This window comes from Coffea eugenioides, chromosome 1 (genome assembly GCF_003713205.1).
Source record: "Coffea eugenioides isolate CCC68of chromosome 1, Ceug_1.0, whole genome shotgun sequence".
Lineage (NCBI taxonomy): Eukaryota > Viridiplantae > Streptophyta > Magnoliopsida > Gentianales > Rubiaceae > Coffea > Coffea eugenioides.
Window position 1 is genome coordinate 48,808,712 of NC_040035.1, and position 18,944 is coordinate 48,827,655.

At 37.4% G+C, this 18,944-nt stretch overlaps 3 protein-coding genes across 6 annotated transcripts; 1 reads left to right on the forward strand and 2 right to left on the reverse strand.

Annotated features, from left to right (window-relative positions):
- Positions 1 to 60: 60 nt before the first annotated feature.
- On the reverse strand, positions 61 to 3,259 carry LOC113753078 (vesicle-associated membrane protein 725). Its single transcript, XM_027297200.1, has 5 exons — positions 3,070 to 3,259; positions 1,094 to 1,235; positions 861 to 981; positions 690 to 752; positions 61 to 495 (listed from the first exon to the last, which is right to left on the reverse strand). The coding sequence occupies exons 1-5, from the start codon at positions 3,257 to 3,259 to the stop codon at positions 349 to 351; spliced, it is 663 nt and encodes a 220-aa protein (XP_027153001.1). The 3' UTR covers positions 61 to 348.
- Positions 3,260 to 5,457: 2,198 nt separating this feature from the next.
- On the reverse strand, positions 5,458 to 9,486 carry LOC113776332 (guanine nucleotide-binding protein-like NSN1). Its single transcript, XM_027321468.1, has 9 exons — positions 9,288 to 9,486; positions 8,934 to 9,178; positions 8,426 to 8,540; positions 8,155 to 8,328; positions 7,691 to 7,908; positions 7,206 to 7,473; positions 6,925 to 7,104; positions 6,563 to 6,774; positions 5,458 to 6,012 (listed from the first exon to the last, which is right to left on the reverse strand). Exons 1-9 carry the CDS (start codon positions 9,304 to 9,306, stop codon positions 5,647 to 5,649), a joined length of 1,797 nt encoding a protein of 598 aa, XP_027177269.1. The 5' UTR covers positions 9,307 to 9,486; the 3' UTR covers positions 5,458 to 5,646.
- Positions 9,487 to 12,031: 2,545 nt separating this feature from the next.
- On the forward strand, positions 12,032 to 18,504 carry LOC113763403. 4 transcript variants are annotated; one of them, XM_027307232.1, is made up of 9 exons: positions 12,032 to 12,237; positions 12,537 to 12,717; positions 12,948 to 13,262; positions 13,383 to 13,614; positions 14,266 to 14,400; positions 14,483 to 14,607; positions 15,188 to 15,392; positions 16,344 to 16,597; positions 18,056 to 18,504. In XM_027307232.1, the coding sequence occupies exons 2-9, from the start codon at positions 12,611 to 12,613 to the stop codon at positions 18,120 to 18,122; spliced, it is 1,440 nt and encodes a 479-aa protein (XP_027163033.1). In that variant the 5' UTR covers positions 12,032 to 12,237; positions 12,537 to 12,610; the 3' UTR covers positions 18,123 to 18,504. The 4 variants fall into 4 exon arrangements, with proteins under 4 accessions (XP_027163033.1, XP_027163009.1, XP_027163017.1 ...); XM_027307208.1 differs by having other exon boundaries at positions 12,035 to 12,237; positions 17,943 to 18,504; XM_027307216.1 differs by having other exon boundaries at positions 12,035 to 12,237; positions 12,565 to 12,717; positions 17,943 to 18,504.
- The last annotated feature ends 440 nt before the right edge of the window (positions 18,505 to 18,944 follow it).

An 18,944-nucleotide genomic window follows, 5' to 3' on the forward strand; every position in this document is an offset into this window, starting at 1 on the left:
TCTATCAACTGCATCCATTTAAAAAAGCAAAGTTGATAGTGTATCATAATTTAACGCATGCATTGTAATTATTTAGTTGATACCATGAGCACGCAATAAATTCAAAAATACAGGAGCATGAACCATCATCATATTTTTCCTGAAAACATTCCGGACTCTTCTACTATATTCAACGAATTCAGAAATACAGACTATACAAGCATTGTCTCAAAGTACCATCTCTATCAAATGGGTAGGCAAGGGCCACCAAAAATTTATACGTAAACATAACGCTATGTTATGATATCAAGAAAGCAGCACAAGTTCTCCGTCAATCACCCGCCTAACAAAAACGATAGCACAACCAAATCAATGACATTTGACGCCACCACACACGGACAACACAATAATAAGAATCAAAGCAATGATAATGCCCAGAACAATAAGCTTTATCTTCATATTCTGTAACCACATTTTCCTCCTCATCTTGGTTCCCTGTGTCCTGAAATCTTGTGCCTGCACATTGGACCAAGGCAAAACTCATTACCCTTACGTACCAAACAGTCTCAAACTGAAAATAAGTGCCAAAGGGAGCCAGAGATAAAGTCAAAAATAAAGAACTGTCAGGAGATGATGTTTAAGAGGGAAACTTCATGAAAAAACGTGATCCAGTGTAAAACCAGAAATAGCACGCTATTACAGTCACAAACCTGAGATCGAAGATTCTCAGTTTTATCAACCAGAAGCTCAATCTTCTCTCCACGATCAAGAACCTGCAAGACCAGATTCATCATATCCAATCCATAGACCCCTTTTCCAATCTTCAGAATCTCTCAATTCACAGGCAGTGCACAAGAAATTAAGGTGCCAACTACACTAACCTTCTCAATGTTTTCCATCATCACCCCTTTGACTTCTGAAACCTGAGCCTTTACTTTTGAAAGCTTGCTGATCTCCTCTGGATGATCCACACAGTATTGCATCTGTTCCTTCAGTTTGGGCCTATAGATACATCATGCATCATTTCAACAAAGTAGTATTATCATATGCAAAAATATTATCCAAAAAAAAATTGGAAAAAGAAGAGCTCATGAAGAAGAGTAGAATGAAGTACCCAAATTCTCTGTTAAGACTATTAGCAACAGCAGTAGCAGCTTTCCCACCGCCATATTTCTTGGTAAAATCCTCCTTTATCCGCTCCAGAAAAGCTATTGGAAGCTGTCTCCCAACAGATTCCACAGCAACAACACAATATGCTGCCAAACAGAAGTATTTGGTTTGTTAGCTAAACAACACTCAAACCAACAATAATACATATCCACAAGCACATAGAAATGGACTAGAGAAGTCTGGAAATGCTCGTATATAACAGAAAACATTCAATTCCCTTCTTTCCCTGAAAACACTAAGGCGGCTCCATACGTGAGTAGAGAATATTCTCAAAAAACTCATTTCAGCAACAGTCATATAAGGATAAGAAATTATAGGAAGAGTGAGAATACTCTAATTTTTATCAAATCATACTTCTATTGACCCAACAGATTCTCAAACAACAAGCTTGAACTATGTCTAGAACCACATTGTTATATAAGCCAATTGTACAACCAAGCATCACAAAAGCAGGAAAACTACCCTAAAAACCTAAGAATTAAATAGGAGAACACAGGCAACTAAAGAAAAGTCATTGTTATGTGTTAAATCAAAATCAAGAAAGGCATACAACTTGATTTCCATACACGTTTTACCATTTCTAAGATACAGAACATCAAAGTAATTCCCATTTGCTTTACAAGCAGTAAGTAACCTTCACTGACAGTCTCGATTATCAAACAAAAAAGGCAAATATGCTTTCATCAAGATAGGTTCAATCTAGAGCAGACAGGCAGCATGAAAAGAAAAATAGTTGCACTTAATTTTAATAGTAGGGGCAGCAGGGAAGGAGGAGGGTGTAAGCAATGGATAAGGATAATGTCCAAGTACAGAGTCAATTCAAAGAAATCAAAGCTCATGACAAGTCAAGTCAAACAAATCAAAGTTCAAGACGTTAGACTAATTCATGTTTACTATAAAAAAATATATATAGGTTGCTTAAAATCAAAAGTACATTATTCTAGAAAGGATTTTTCATCATTAAACTCATAGACTATAGAAGTTTCAAAATTAAGCATTCATAATTGCGAAAAAGAAGTAACTAAAAAAAGTATGTGGTATGGAAAAACACAAACTCCTTTAATAGCAATAAATCTGTACAGGTGAAACTTAAACTTGTATACAAAGTCATGCTGCCTTGAAAATATAATAGAACCAATGCACGCCAACAAAATTCCCATTTGATCCTAGGCCCCATAATTCTCAACACCTTAAGCCACAGAATGTCACACAGCTAAAAAATTACCAACTTATTAATTACTGTGATATCATATAATAAAATTTCATTAACAAATAGCGATCAAACTTCAATCAGAGAATAAGAAGGTACTAATAGGAAGCAAAAAAGATCTGAACGCAACATAATAAGAGAAGATCCAAATCCTTATCGTAGGATCCATGCGAACACCAATAAGAAGTCATCTTCTAATCTGCAACTGAATATACGTCTAACCAAAAAAAAAGAGGAGAAAATCTAACGGAGTGACAGCCCGCAAAGAGTAAAATCACCAGTTTGAACAGTCTGAAATGTAAGAATTTTAGAACTCAATCTCATAACATTCATTTCAATGTCAATAATTATTTCAGAACTGCAAAAACAAGAGTCTGAAAAGTCGCAGAAGACGCTCAGTAAAAATAAAAACTCCAATTGTTATCAACTAAGATCTGAATCAAAAGAGCCAAATCATCACATAAATAAAACGAATAAAAATAGTAAAGTAGCTGATTCACCAAAATTAAAAGAGAGAGAGAGAGAGAGAGAGAGAGAGAGAGAGAGAGAGAGAAATGAAAAGAAAAGAAGAGCAAAACCACGAGCCTTTGACTCTGTAGTAGTAGTAAGAACGACAAAGCACCGATTAACTAGCGGATCAAGCAAATAACATCGTAACAAATCGAAGCGGCAAATAGATCGGGAAAGGACGAAGAAGGATGAAAACTTACTGAAGCCGTCTTCGACGAGGTAGTTAAAAGTGTGACCATCGCAGTTATAGGTGAACTTGTTGTTCGTCGCCGGAAGTTTCTGAAGGCACTGCGATGCTATGCTGGTGAAATTTCCAGTGAACTCAGTGTACTCGGCTAAGATCACCGTTCCTCGGGCGACGAAGCTGTAGATCAACGACTGCTGCCCCATTTTCACTCTTCTCTCTCTCTGGTAACTCCCTCACAAAAACCCTAGCAGGCCTCTTCGGAATCTAGAGAGAGAAAGTGAGTGAAGAAAGAAAGAGGGGCAAACAAATGAAAAGAGGATAAATCGCGAGAGAAAAAGAAATAGAGGAAGCGTGACGATGCGGGGAGAGGATTGGATCGAGTTTGATTTTTGTACCGTTCGACCATAAAGAGAAAATTTCGTCTTTCTTGGTTTTATATATATATTTTTTTCTTTTAATTTCTTCTTTAAAGATTTTATAGAAATATAGTCGAGAGACCCATTCGGTGGTTGCCGTGGGGTGGTAGGTTGTTTAACAAACCCTCGTACATCATCGGGAATAACGCAAATGCCACTGTCACTGGCCCACAAGGTGTATGTTTTAAGGTTTTAAAATTTTGGCATTAATTTCGTTATCAAAAAAAAAAAAAAAAAGGCATTAACTCAACTAAGCTGGCTGGTAATGGCATTAATCACCCGAGATGCCAACGCCAAGCTCAAAATAAAATTAAAAGTCAAGAAAGATCAAACTGCTTGTAGCCAGCGAAGAATTTGAAGTAGCTTGCAGAGGATAGTCTCTCTTTTATATCCCGTGGCTCGAAATGGAAAGAGCCATTTTTGCTTCAAACCGCGTCATTTGGCAACGGCCAATGCTAACGGAGATTTGACGATAATCCGTTTCTTGGACGCGTGGTCCTCTAGTTCAACGTCTTAACCTAATCGCGTATCGACCCACAATTATGTATATTTGTCGTGGGCGGAGCCACTCTTTTTGAAACTACATACTAATACCCTATAAAAATTTAAATTTTTATTATTGCCCCACTTTTGCCCTTCTTAAATTTTGATAGTATTCTCTAACCCCACAAGTGTGCTAAATTTTTTAATTTGTCCCCACCATGTTTACAATGAAACATTAAAATAAAGTAACTAGTTAATGCTCTTTTCATTATCTTTCTAACAATTTTAATTTGCTAAACACTAAACCTTCCTTAGATGTTAAACCATATGAATTACAAGAAAAATCAAACATTCATTTGATAGTTTGAAATTTGCACATTATTATCATCCACCTATTAGATATACTAGAATATATCCCCCCAGTACTCTTGTGTATAAGTTTAATAGCTATGCACTTTTATGCATAACTTTAAGCATTTATGTAATTTTACACCATTAGATTACCTGATAATTATTACATATAAACACGAGTTGTAGATAACTTTTTGAATTTCTTTTTAAATATTGAATAAATCGGTGTACATATAATAGACATTTAATCATGCCTAAAATTTAGAAGACAAGTGTGTTTGGAATGCACATTATTTACACACATTGATTTGCTTGCATCATCAACACATTTTTCAATCACCTTTTTATTTCACATACATCACATCAAAGAAATGCTATAGTAGTATTTTTCACAAAATTATCTCAAATAATTGCTGATATTGTTGACCTTTGCACAAAAATCCTCGCTCTACCATTTGTTAAACCACTCATCATGATACGATGATGATCAAAGAACTAGTTCTTCTCTGTCATGAATGATGTGATGATGTTCTACTCTTAGCATCTGGTTTATCTTTTGTACCCAAATAATTCGACTTCACTTGTTAGTTATTAGTATGGAATACTTTAAACAGATACATAATTCCCTCAATCTCAATCAGTACTTTCTAAGGTTATGCAGTTGGCTACTGAATCCCTCGATCCGTACTTTCCAAGGTTCAAATAACATAAAGAAACGACTGAATTACACGCATGATTCGCTTCTGCTGGCTCAAACGTTATGCAGTTGTCGTACATTCGAAGAACTTGTCAGTTGTCACATCTCAAAGGCGCGAATTCTGCTACTAAATTATGATCGATAACTACTTCTAATCTGATTTTGGTGGGTACCTAGAGATGATCAGGTGATATTTTCATCTGGCAGTCCAAATCGCAGCACCGAGAAGAAGAAACAGCATGTGCTGTATACTTTTCCTGATCCTGACCAGCAGTCTGTAACATCGTCGGTCAATCGGTGATCGGTTAACCGCAAAGGTAGGATAATGCTATGCCGCCATTAACCGTTATTTTCCTCTTTTCTTGATTTAACTTCTGGGGTTTTCTCTGTTTTTTTTTAAAAAAAAAAAAAAAAAATTCTGCAGTAACAACAACATTAGTTTTGCCCCACAAAAAATGTGCAACAGAAAAAACGTCTTGGCTCACCAAAGTTTCTTTTCCTCGAGGACAATAATTAGCTTTACCGAGACAAAATATTTTCTATCTCCTGCTTTCTCATAAAACATCAAAATCATTGCTCAACTCGTCTGGAGAAGCTTGCTTATAAAAGGGAGAAAACGGCTCAAATTATAAAACAAAATTCCTCATTCATTTTCTAAATCAACTCCAGATGGCAGCTCAAATCTATTTTTTGAGCTATCATCCTCCAGTCCAACTCCCTCGGCAATTTCCATGGCAGATCCCTTGCTGACATAATCTACCTTGAAGTCATAATCATCTTCCATAGCAGTTGATTTATTGTCCTTTTTCCTCCTCTTCTTCTCTGCCTTTTTCAACTTAGTGTTAAGAATACCTTCCTCGGCATATAGCCTCTCATTTTGCCTGCTGCTGGCAGTTTTAGCCGTCACAGACCCTGCTTCATCTTCTGATCTCATGGACTCATCTCCATCATCCCCTACATTGTCTTCCAGATTTTCACTTTGGGGCAATGATGCTGGATAACCATCATCCTGCAATGTCAAATATAACACATATGAAGGCTAAATGCATATAAACACGATGTTCAGAAGCATCACAATGAACTACAAGGCAATGTAGAATTGCAATTTGTATCCAACATATGCCCCCACCCTTCCCACCCACCGTGTGGATAATTTTGTATTCAAATAGCTGTTATCTGATTTACAGTAGTTTAAATTTGCAAAACCAAGCTATGACATTGCAGACAGACTAATTCTACGTATTAGCTGCACCATTACTCCAAAAAAGCAACTAACAGCAGACTTTTAACTCTTTTGCTAAGACTGAGACAAAGTGCCAATGGGGAAAAGGCCATCAGTTCCATCCCAATCACATTAAAAGGTAGATTGCCTTTCTCCAAGAGATGAAGGGTTCAAATCTCAAGTTACTTGCTTACATGCATAAAGTCTTCCACGTAAATAATCAATCTCCTCTGAACTATAACAAAAAGCTATTGCCTTTGAACTTCAAGGAAATGAGACAACTTAAAAGTCACAATGCATGCTCATGAGTTGAAAATGATTGTTCAGACTGACATACCTCAAGCATCTTTTCATCAAAATTGACAGGAGAGTTTGAAGGAACTTCAACAGGGTTAAAATCACTGACAGATTTTAGGCTACCAATAAATGAGGACTCATTGCCATAAACTTCATCCACATTGAATTCCTTTCCAAATTCTGATACAATTTTTGCCTCTGAAGGCTCTCCATCATTTCTAGTTGGAGGCATCGCGTAATAGGGAATTTTACCTGGGAAAACATAGTGAAATGTCAAATATTATACCAAAATATACTACCCAAACGCGCATTTGACTAATTTCAAGACAAGAAAAGATGCATGGTAAAAGTCAATTATTTAAATATGCTGCAAGAGAGGAGATAAGTGCTGATAACACATACCCTCATTCCAGTCATGAAGAACAATTCTTGCAGCAGCATCAATATCCACAATGCCGCCCTTTTTCAGCTTACCCCTGACGGTAGCAACCTTCTGGAGAAAGTCATCAACTGAATCAAAGCTAGGAACCTTGTACAGCATTACCAACATTTTGGCAGGACACAGCCTGAGAATTTCTTTAACTGCATTATCCAAAAATAGGTAATTAATTAGAGATTCATTAACTAACTACACAATGGCAAAGATGTAATTTACTGCTTCAGACAAAATAAATTTCAATTACCAGGAAGAACTGGGTCGTCCAACTTCTCAATTCTCTTGCAATTTCGAAGAGCAATTGATGCATCATCACTGCCAGCAGATTTAAGCATCACAACCCCAGGGCAATCCAACAATTTCACATTCTTGTCCAACTGTACCTCTTGCATAGATCGTGTTAATCCAGGAGTAGCACCAACATTGACAACATGAGACCTCTTCAAGCTGTTAATCAAACTGCTTTTACCAACATTAGGTAGGCCAATAACCCCAACTGTGATGGATTTTTTGATCTGCAGCCAAAACTTGCTTTAAGAGGACAGTTGAAGCAGATATCCAGAAAACAACAAATAGAACTCCCATGGGAAGGGGTGGCAAAATTAAGTTTACATCCTACAGCGGCTAATGCAAAGAAAAGTAGGGATGAAGGAAGTTTTAGAGCTTTAACGATTTCACTTAGTGAACATCCAAATAGTTCTAATAGCATTTCGTTCAGAAGTCTAATAATACCTCATGGCTTCTTGAGTAGTTTTTCAGCAGTTTGATAAGAGTTTCTGCTCCAAGACAATCACTAGTCTGCATTGGACTACTCGTCTTTCGCGCCTTTAAGGAAGATTTCCACCCAAGATTTGCCTTCTGTTCTTGGGTACTGCACTTGAAAGCAACTGTGGGCAACTCCTCCCTAAGATATTTGAGCCATTTTTCAACAGCTTCCCGAGGGACAAGATCTGACAAGAAAGTTTAAGCAGAGAAAGTATTTCAGCGGGATTGCAATTAAAATGGTGTAACATCATTCAAGCCATTATGGCCATTTTCAAGTAAGGTTGATGCTAAAATTTGAAGGTCATTGCAATGCCATTAAAAGACCACAAAATTCCATAGACATCACTGGCTACTCAGAATGCATAAATGTTGCCAGGAAATCATTCCGACTGTTGATTATAGTAATTTCAAAGCAGGCAAAAGAAGGAGACCTATTTTATTTAGCAACAAAACAAGATTTTTCTCAGGTCCAGATCTCATGACCATCTTTTCCATATCCACGCAACGAGAACCAAGGGGATCTCGAGCATCAAGCACTTCTAAAATGACATCAGAGGCTTCAATGACTTTGACCAACTCCTTGTAAAAAGCCCTATCTGAGTTATCTGCAGCAAAACAAGGCGAATTAAGATATATCAGGCAGAAGGAAAGCAAAACCTTACACCCCCACGCTAATATAAGCATGGTAAGCTTCTAACTTACCCCGGTTTTTACCCAGTGAAGTTGACACATCATTGAAATCCTCACCAAAATTCTGCCTTTTACTTCCGACACTGTCTTCGTCATCCTCTAGTAGTCCCAACTTTCTCTTCTGTGCCTGAACAAGCAACATCAAGCAATGTTTTAGTGGAATTATTGCACTTCAAATGAAGTCATTCCCACATTCTACTCTTAAGACTGCAATTTCAAACTAGGTACTTCTTCGAAGTTTTCAAGGCAATCTCATGTAAAGAAGCGACACCACATTATCAATCAAACTCTAACATAGCACACGAAGTGAAAAATGTTAGAAAGTCCCTCAGTTCAATGCTACCCCTATGAAACCCAAGAGAAACCTATTAAAAAAGGACTATATATCCTAGCAAAAGACCTCTTTTTTAAGAATGATAAGCCTCCGCATCCCCCACATAGTTCTCTAAATTGGATCCAAATTAGCACCCCCAAAAAAAACGATGGTAAAAAGACAATAGTAGTATGATATTTTCAATACCCTCTCTTTCCGAGCAGCTTTCTTCTGCTCGATTTCTTCAAGGGCACGAGCGCGGCGGGCCTCGAGGGCCTTAAGTTCTTGTTCCTTGAAGGGCCAGTCATTGGGGATACCAGGATCCTTCTCCTTCTTGGATTTCTTATGGAGTCCGAGCTTCTTAGCCTCTTTGGCCTTCTTCTTATGGTGCTCCTTCACCCTCCTTATGATCTTGTACTTCTTCTTCAACGAAACCCTCTTACTCTTACTCTCTGCAAATCATAAACAGACGCCACCAAAAATCAGAATTCTACCAAGCTATTACACTACATATTACAAGACATTCCAAAAAGAAAGAGGGATTATAATTGGATATCATACTCTTGCTCTTCTTCACCATGATTGATTGTTAAAATGATTGGAAATACCGCAAGGGTTTTACGATATGGAAGTTTTTTTCCGAAGTTTTTTACGATATGGAAGTGGCGATGGTTTTTCTGACTAGGGTTTCTGGAGGAAGGAAAAGGTATACAGTCCGAAAATATGAAGCGGCCCGCTGCAGGAAATTAGAATTAGACTATTAGAGAGTACGACGACAGTCAACGATTTTCGCTGTATCTGCACTGAAGTTATAGAGGCGCTAAGACTTTTCGATTGCCAAAAATGGATCCAAAAATTGTTGGGGTGAGAGAGGCTCGAACTCTCGACCTCAGGATTACTCAGAAGCTATGAGACCTACGCGCTAGCCAACTGCGCCACCACCCCATTTGTTTTTCGGCCAGCAGTTTTCAATATAAATATATAGTATTATGTCAACAAGGTCCAAACAACTAACCACTGTATCTTTTTTTGTTTATTAAATAATCTAAAATTTATATGTAAAAAGTCCATTTTATTTATTTATTTATTTAGCAAGGAAAGGGTGTGATTTAAAAAAGGAAAGGAGAATAGAGATTAGAATCTAAACCTCTAAATTCTGATATCATACTACTATTGTAGGCACTGAATATTAAATGGCACTGAATTTTTTAGACAAAATTTGTTCCCAAAATTGAGGGTCTGTTTGACAAACAAGTTTTTGACTAATTTTGGCTGCTACATGTTTTTAAACAACTTTAACTACAGTAACCTCAAAAAAATTTTCAAAGTTTTTTAATTATACATTTCAAAATATCCAAAAAATTATACATCTCAAAAAAAAATTCTACAAATTCTACAATAAGTTACAGTAAAGTTTTAAACAAACACCTAAAAAACTCGTTTGCCAAATAGAGTCTAAGTGATGAGTTATTCACTTGTCACTACGTATGATATGCACTAAAATGTATTATGTTTAATATTTAACAATTCAATAATTTAATGGATTTAAACTTCTGATTTCAGACTTTAGATTTCATTTTTCAGATTTTAGTTTTATCAAATGCATCCTAAATCTAATACATTTGAGTACATATCATATTCAGTGATAAGTGAATAGTTTATCACTTAATTTTTGGATTAAGTTTTGTCTAGAAAATCCAGTGCCACTAAATTAATTTAGATGTTTAATTTTTTGTTATCAAATGGCATAAATATATTAAAATCTGAATCTATTAAATTTAAGTACTGAATTGATTTATCAAACAGGACTTGGGACCTGTTTGGAACCTGAGTTTTTTGGGAGTTTGTCTAAAACTTTACTGTAGTGCATTGCAGAAGTTTTTGAAAAAATTTTGTAGAAGTTTTTGTAAGGTGAAAATTTTTGTAGGGTGAAAATTTTTTTTTTCCTTTTTTTTTTCTTTCTCTTTCTTTTTCTTTCTTTCATTTTTATTTTCTTTCCTTTTCTTTCTTCTTCCTTCCCTTCCCTCTCCCCCTTCCCCGTTACCTCCGCCACCCCCAGCAACAACTCCACCAATGCCACCTCCCCCACCCCTCTCCTCCCTTTCCCCTTCTCCTCCCATCTGCCCGCCACCCCCCTTTGCGCCTTCGCCCTCTGCCCCGCCATCCCTACCACCCTCCTCTGCCCCGTTACCACCCCCTCCCCCACCCCTGCAAAAAGCTCCCCCTCCCTCTCCCTCTCCCGCCACCCCTCCCTTTCCCTCTGCCGCCACCTGAGTTTTGCACATGAGTTTTGCAGCCACAGAAATGATTTTTTTTTTCCAATGTTCCATCTCCCTCTCCTCTCCTTATCTTGCCGGCAGAATTTTTTTTTTTTTTTTGCAATTTTCTTTCTCCCCAAGCTGCTGGAGGGGGAAGGTGGCAAGGAAAGGTAGAGGGAAAGAGGGGAGAGGGGAGGGAGAGAAAAAAAAAAAAAAAGAGGAAGGCCGGCAAAAGTTGGCCGGAATAGTTACCGGTGTCGGAAGCGGTGATGGAAGTGGTGGCCGGTTGGGTGGGGGAGGAAAAAGAAGAAAAGTTGAAGGGAAAGTTTTTTGTGTATTATTTTGAAGTGTGTAAGTAAAAAACTTTGATAAGTTTTTTGGGGTTCCTGTAGCAAAAGTTATTTAAAAACTAGTAGCTAAAAAATTTGGCCAAAAACTTCACTTCCAAACAAGCCCTTAGTGTTCAAAGCTATTAAACGAAAAAAAATTTTCTACGCACACTTGGACTTAATCGTGCTCAACTTGGCAATTGAAAGAATTTTAAATTTGTAGACTAAATAATCGTGGAGCATATGCTCTCTTGATTACATCTACGGAGAATAATTCAAAATATAAATGGGTGCAATCTCAATTATTAACCTTACCCTACAATAGATCATAGTAATCATACAGACCTTATTCAAGTTGGAGGGCTTAGAAAAATCCGTATAAACTTACTTAGAAAATTTAATGGTTCTTTTAGGAAAATCATTCACTGAATTCATATCCCTCAACACTGAAAGCAGCCTAACAATTCAATTCGACGGTCAAAATCAGTAAAAAAAAAAAAGAAAAAAGAAAAAACGTAATATGTGTCCATTTGAATCTACTGTAGCACGTTATTGTAATATGATATTCAGCATACGATATAAAAAGGCTGGCGGAAAAATGCATTTTAATTTTTCTGGAAAGAAATTCAAGTAAATTTTCGTGGCTTTTCAGTTTCAAAGTCAAGAAATAGGAAAATGTAGAAAATTAATTAGGGATTTCAACGGTCAAGCTTTCTCTTATGCATACTTTTCCAAAGGAGGCTATAAGAAACAGGGTTCGCACACATTCAATCCGCAAATCTTTGCGTACTGCCATAGTCTAATACTGCTCCTCACTCTTTCTCTCCAATTAAAAGCCCTGATTGCTAAAGATCTGCACGATAATATATTCGGATTTGCTTCATTTCTATCCTGGGTTTCTCTATTGCCTACCTGCATTGCGAGGTATGCTCATACAATGTTTGTATAAATGCCTAAAAGGGCAATACGTGCACTAGCCCTGTTCGGTAGATACCTATACACGAACTCAGAACAAATTCGAAGAATTTTTAGTCCTGTATATTGACTTATGTTGCATTGTCATGTAAATTCTTCCTTCAATCATTGTTTTGGCTGCTACTATTATTTTGGGCAAGTTATCATTTCGATTGTTGTTTCGGAACTTTTGTTGAAGTTACTTAAGGATACTGAGGGGTTGTCCATATCTTTATTTTCTTTTCATTATTTTGTATTCGTTGATCTAGAAGCTGAGACTGTTTGGACGCCTTTCAGCTTGTATACAAGAAATAAAATGTCTTGATCAGTAGTGGGATCGTGAATGGCAGAATATGTTGTGGTTCCACTAGGCGTGCATCTGCCTGTGTACAGAAATGGTACAAATAAGCAATTCTTTACGCTTGCAAATGCGCAGCCTCTATTACGCAGGTGTCACTCTCACTGAATCAATCAGCGATTTAATAGTATTTTAAATATATTGAGCTTTATGTTCTCTGTTGCACAAGTCCCAGGCTTCTTGTTGGGGAGGCTTCTGATTATTTTGTTTGGAATTATGATCTTGGGGTCCTTGCCCTTGGCTCGGTGGCACTTCTTAACTGCAGTCCTTTTCAAACCTCAGGGGTCCTTTAATGAATCTCGTTTCCTTATTTGTTGTTCAGGCAGTATCACTCTCGAAGCTGCAAGAGTATTCAGTTTTCGTCATGGAATTCTTCAAAGCTAACGTGTCACTTTACAAATCCAAAAATTCACGCAGTGCGGGAGAGTTTCATGTGTTTTTGCCTGGGTGCCCTTGTAAATGCTGATTTTGTGTCTGCTCCTGAGTGGGTCCCCTATGTTGATCAGGTGCTTCTCATGGCCAGCATATTTCTGACCTACAGTGCAGGTGTAATTCCTGGTGGAAAGCCGCTTTCAGATGCTCGTCGGAGCACCTCGAATGATTTCACAGTCCCAAAAAACTCTTCCCTGTCGGGTAGGTAAGGAAGTTTGTGAGAGTACATGGTTGAAATACATCATGGTTGGCCAAATTATAAGCTGGTTAAATATGAAGGCAGTCCTTAATTTAATCAATGCCTGCTGTTTTCCTTTAATTGCAGTTCCATGGGGAATGATAATCAAGATAACCTTCATTTTGCCTGGGACTTAGTTGCAGCCAAATTACTGGATTCCCTATATGCCAGGGAACAGGCTGTAAATGTCAGCGACAGACTTTCTGGCATCAATGAAGACCTTGCATTGCATAGGTCAAGTTTGCGTGCTCTTGCAGAGCTTCCCAGGATTCGCTGCTTGTGGACTTGTTTTAATTGGCTCAGGAAAGAGGCAGGCACTGTCTGTACTGTCACTGCCTTGCAGTCATATTTTTCGTTATTTGATGTCTAAATGTATCTTGTTCGTCAAAAGACAAGATGCTTTCATAATTAATCTCAAAGTCTTATGCAATTTCCAGGAATTAAAAGAAAGTAAATTTCAGGAATCAGAATAGAGGAAAGATTACTCAGTTTAAAGGAACTTCTTTTGCAATTATTTTGTGAAAGGTAGATAATGTGGAAACAACTTTTGGAATATGGAAATGCAGTTCATTTTCATTCCCATCATTTGTTCCTACCTCATTTGCAACCTTGGCAAAGGAGATTTGCTTCTCCTTTGCAGTGGTTTTTTATCAATAGACTTTATTGCTATTTGGTTACGGTATTATGTTTTTGAACAAATCTTGATCCTTCTTTTTGAAAACGCTCAGCTTACACTGGAGTTTTGACTTTTCATTGCTTGACATAAAAAAAGAAAAAAAAAAAAGAAACAAGATGATGGAGATTGTAGTTAATTTGGCATCTCTATATGTTGACTTTTGATGTGTAAGTCAAAAAATTATGTTAGCTCAAACTATGTGTAATTAATTTTGGCCTTGAACGCCTTTCTTTTGCTTCGATTCTCCTTTTTGGTTTCCTCAGTAGTAAGGGCATTGATAAAAATTGGTATCAGGTGGATCATATCTCCGGAAGCTCTACTGTGGATTTGACTATGGTTATGACACGAATCTTTGAGAGCTCCTTTCAGCCATTGTGCCTGACTTGGCTTGAAGAAGAGCTTTGCCTTAAAAATAACAGTCCTAACAAGGTCTCTTTTATCTTGCTTGGCTTCTGTTTAAGAAAGCGAAATATGTTGGCTTCTGAGATTGGTTTTACTCCTATCTTACCAGGCTCTTCTTTCTTCGATGATTGAAAGATTAAAAGGATATAGCAGCATTTTGAAGTACATTAGAAAGTCAGGCAAGGAAGATTTATATGCAGAGCTGATAAGTGCTCTTAGTTTTGGTTACAAGGGGTATGTAACATACTACTTTTGCTTCTGTTGGCTTTTTTTTTTCTGTTGTCTCCACGATTTTTCCATCAAATGGCCAATTTGATCCCTGCTTCATTCATGCAAAGTAACATTTGGTAAAGCAGTATTCCTGAATCCTGTATTCCATGAAGTTTCCGAGCTACTTTACAGGTTGGCAGTCTGTAGGCGAAGCTAAAGTGAAGTTCTAATGCTACACCTTTGTTTGTGATTGATTGCTTGAGATCAGGAGTGAAAGAAAGCAGGTTGAGAATGAGTTTATCATAGAGTAGCTTATGGTGTAAGAGTATGAAATTAAGCAATCATTTAGCTTTCCTTTTCCTGCTTTCACTGCATCAAAATTTAGTGTTACCTGCGCTGCAGTAAAACCTGTGCTTCAAATGCATTGCAACATTTTATGTAACATTTTGCTGTGGCAAAATTCTTGTTTTTGATAAATCAGTCTTAGGATGTATAATTTAATTTCAACTAGAGTGGTTTAAAAAAAAAATGTAATGTTGCTAATACAGCATCTTTTCTTCTAATCTGGATGTAATTTTTTCCACCTAATTACGTGGTCTACTAGGATGAGTGGCTGTTATGGACCTGGCTTTTTTACCCAGCATGGAGTCTCTGTTTTAGAAGATTTGGTTATTACCATAGCGGAGGGAATTGCAAGCATGTACTTGGAACTTATATCTGTAGATGGTAGCATGTCCACTGAAATGAACAGCCTCGGTTTAAATTTGTGTACTTTGTCAACCAGAGCACTTCAGAGATTACGCAATGAGGTGTGCATTTCCTTTGTAAAATATTAATTTTCATTTAGTCTTTGCACTGAGGTTTCCTTTTGCAGTTGTCCTTGTCTGAAGTACATAATATTATCTTTTCCTATGTTTAAGGGTGTTAAGTTTGAGAATCTGTTTTTATGATTTTCATTATGGCATTGATGCATATTCATTTCTGGAGATACTTGTTGCTGATAATTTGCTTGGGAAAAAGATGAGAAATTGGATTCTTTTAATTCCCTGCATTCCAAGCAGATCAACTGTCCGGCAACATGGCTATTAAGCACTGTTGAAATATCTTTTCTTTGACTATTTTGGGTCAATGGAGCTTTAAGTAGATTTTAACAACTTTCTTCTTTGCATTGATGAAAATGTTGGGCTGTTTACGCTAGATGGCCCAAGGTTGTTTTAAACTTTGATGACTGCTATTCAGCTGTTATTCCTTTTAGGTTAAGAACAGGTATACTTGGAAATTCATCTCTTTCATTTAAAAAATGTGAATGAATGTAATTTTTTATTATCTGGTGAATTAAAGCTTTTTGTGGGTTTGAACATTGATCACATCAATGAGAATTTAAAGATAGAAGTCAATACTTAATGCTTGTGCAGAGAACAACATAGTATACCTGATTATGTGGCAGGTTAGGAGATCAAGCTTTTAGTGGAGATGATTAATGAGAAAATTTCTTGATAATCTGTGTGCGACTAATAAATGGCAGAATGATGACTGATTTGTGGTTTTGTATCTGGGTAAGATGGCCTCTTCATGTGTATGGAAGGCTGCATGCTTATTACCTACAGAGATGTTTTGAATGGTTATATAATGCCTGCTGGCAATGAGACAGGGCATACGCAACTGCAAGTTAGAAATATAGAGTATGTCGCCTGCTACACTTTTTTTCTTTTCACAATAATACCTAAAGGTTCACCGGGGAAAATCTATTTTGCTGACAGGTGGCATTGCACCAGTGGTTGCATCAGAACATGGAATCTGTTGTTTCTATGTACGAAGATCGCTTTGAACTACGTACTTTTGAAACCCAACTTGTTGAGGAATGCAGCCAAAGGGAGGCTGAAAACTTGGGTTGGTGGAAGAAACTTAGCCTGCAGAGATCTAGAACTACATCACCTTCTTTATCTTTTCTCATCATAATGCACACTTCCATATCTATTAAGCGGACCAAGGAACTAAGGGCTTTGACTGGGTGGTAAGTTTCACTGAGCATCCTACTTCTTCTTTCCTTCTTCCAGCCTCATGCAATCTCCCTTTTCCTGCAGTTTGGTTTTGGTAATGGTCAAACAGACCTGGACATAGTAAATTTTGGTATTATGATGTATAGCTATACAACATGGTTAAGGTAATAAGACTTGGACTCTTCCAACTTAGTTTGTACTACTAGATCTGTTTTAGTTATGAAGTCTGGGATTGTTGTAGATGGGACTAATGGATAAGTGATGATTCCATATGGCCCTTGTCCTTACTTGTGTTTTAATTGGAAAAGGAAATGGAGGGAATTGAAACTCCTTATATGCTATTAAAGCTGGGACTTTTGTGAAACAAATGAAGGGTGGGTGGTTGAAATTTTGCACTTCTGTTGCATCAAGTCTCAGATTTGAAGCAAATGCAACTGAAGTATGGCCAATTTGCATGTTTCTCTTCTTTCATGCACACTTATCCGGCTAATGAGGATCTTACTTGAGACCTGCATCCCAGCATTTAATAAGGGGAATAAAAAATGGAAACTTAAATTGGGGAAGGAATGTGACTAATCATGTGTTTGACATTCAATATTGGTGTTTTGGTTGTGTTGGGCGTGATCAACACTCATGCTTTGCATGACTGGATGTAAAAGATTTTGATCCAGAAAAAATTTCCTGTTAAAATACCGTTTTCGAACAACTTTGGCGCTTGGATGCCAACTTGAAAGTCTTTTCATTATTATATGGCGATGTGCTTTCAGTTAAAAACTATTTGTACAGTATCCTCTCTGACTACAATAACAACTGAAGTTAAAATTCTCACAGGTAAGAATGATGTTTACTTTCTGTACATGTTGAAAGCAAATGAGAAGTTAGTGTTAACTATTGTGCTATAGGGTTTTGTGTTTCTACAATTATGGGACATGCAAGGAGGTATATGCAGGAAGATAGGGAACTCATGGTCGGAATATGTATTGTATTGGAAGCTATAGAAATGTTAAAGTTGTCAGAGGTTGCCTTTTTATTTGGTTTCATTTAAGTTGGGCCTTTGAGAATGAACAAAGTGCTTTTAGCTAGGAAAGGAAAGTAGAATTTGTTTTACATGGGAAATAATATCTGGTGTTTGTTTGTTCGGTACATGGTATTGAAGAATGACCAAGTGGGTCCTTATTGTTGGAATTAGCACTGTCACTTATCTAAAGACGCGGTTTGAACTACCATTTAGATTAAGAATAAGGTTTTTGGTGCTCGTTCTTACTGCTCTTGGGTTATGTTGCCAGTGGGTGTAAATTGCATGAGTCTGAGCCTTGACTTCCATTGACTAAGTGGTAACAAATTTCTTCTTTGTTGCAGGCAGTATTACTTCAGTCTATTTCTTGAACTGTCTGACATTGCAACACCATTGATTAGAACTCTTATTGGTAAAGTCAGTGATGCAATCTCCTTCTTTCTGGTCTGTTTGATAGGGAGATCATTGGGGCTTATCTACTCTGGAATAAGGCAGTCTCTGCGATGGAAGTGAGACATGCCTAGTGCTTCCCTTGTTGAGTTTTTCTCGATCATGTGTGTCCTCTTGGCATTGATATGGGGCAAAGTTCCTTCTGGAAGAGAGCACTTTGTTTTTGTTTTGAGGGTTTTTTCAGGCAATTGTTCACTAGTTGGATATAATTGCGCTTACTTTATATAGTGAAGGGTCGGTTTCATTTTTTGCAGCTGTATTTGAGACAGATGCCCCTGTTTTTCTAGCAGCTAGAAGATTCTTTGTTTGAGGGCCAGTATACTTGAAATGTTATAGTCCTGTTCTGGAGATCCATATATATTGTTCGAAACCCATATCCGCCGCACATATTTCCCTTGTAATAGCCTGAGTTCAGAGACAACACATCGTAATACTGGAATTGTTTGTCTACTGTCATATCTGCGATCAAGTTTTCTTATAGTAAAATCGTGGATAGGTAATTTGCGTCTCTTACTTTCATGGGTGGTGGGCTTTAGAAATTGGCTAGGATTTGATATCCTTCCATTTGACAGCCAGACAGGAACAATTAGGCTTCCAGGTTTTGGCATAGAGCAGAAACGGGTGGAAGAAGCTGATCAAGATTATATTTGTGTTTATTATCTTCCTCCAAACACATGCATGATCAGATGCTGCTAAGCTTTCTAAGTGGCTGGCTTCGACTGAATCATTGCAGTGCTGAAGATGTTTGGTGCATAAAAGCACGCTTGGGTTAAAAAGTAAAATACGGGTTTTTTTTCCTGGACTACACAAGAAAAATCTGGCGTTACTTAATACGCCCGTGCAAGTCAAAGCGACCTAACCTAAAAAGTTGGACTGATAATGTTCGCTCAGATGGT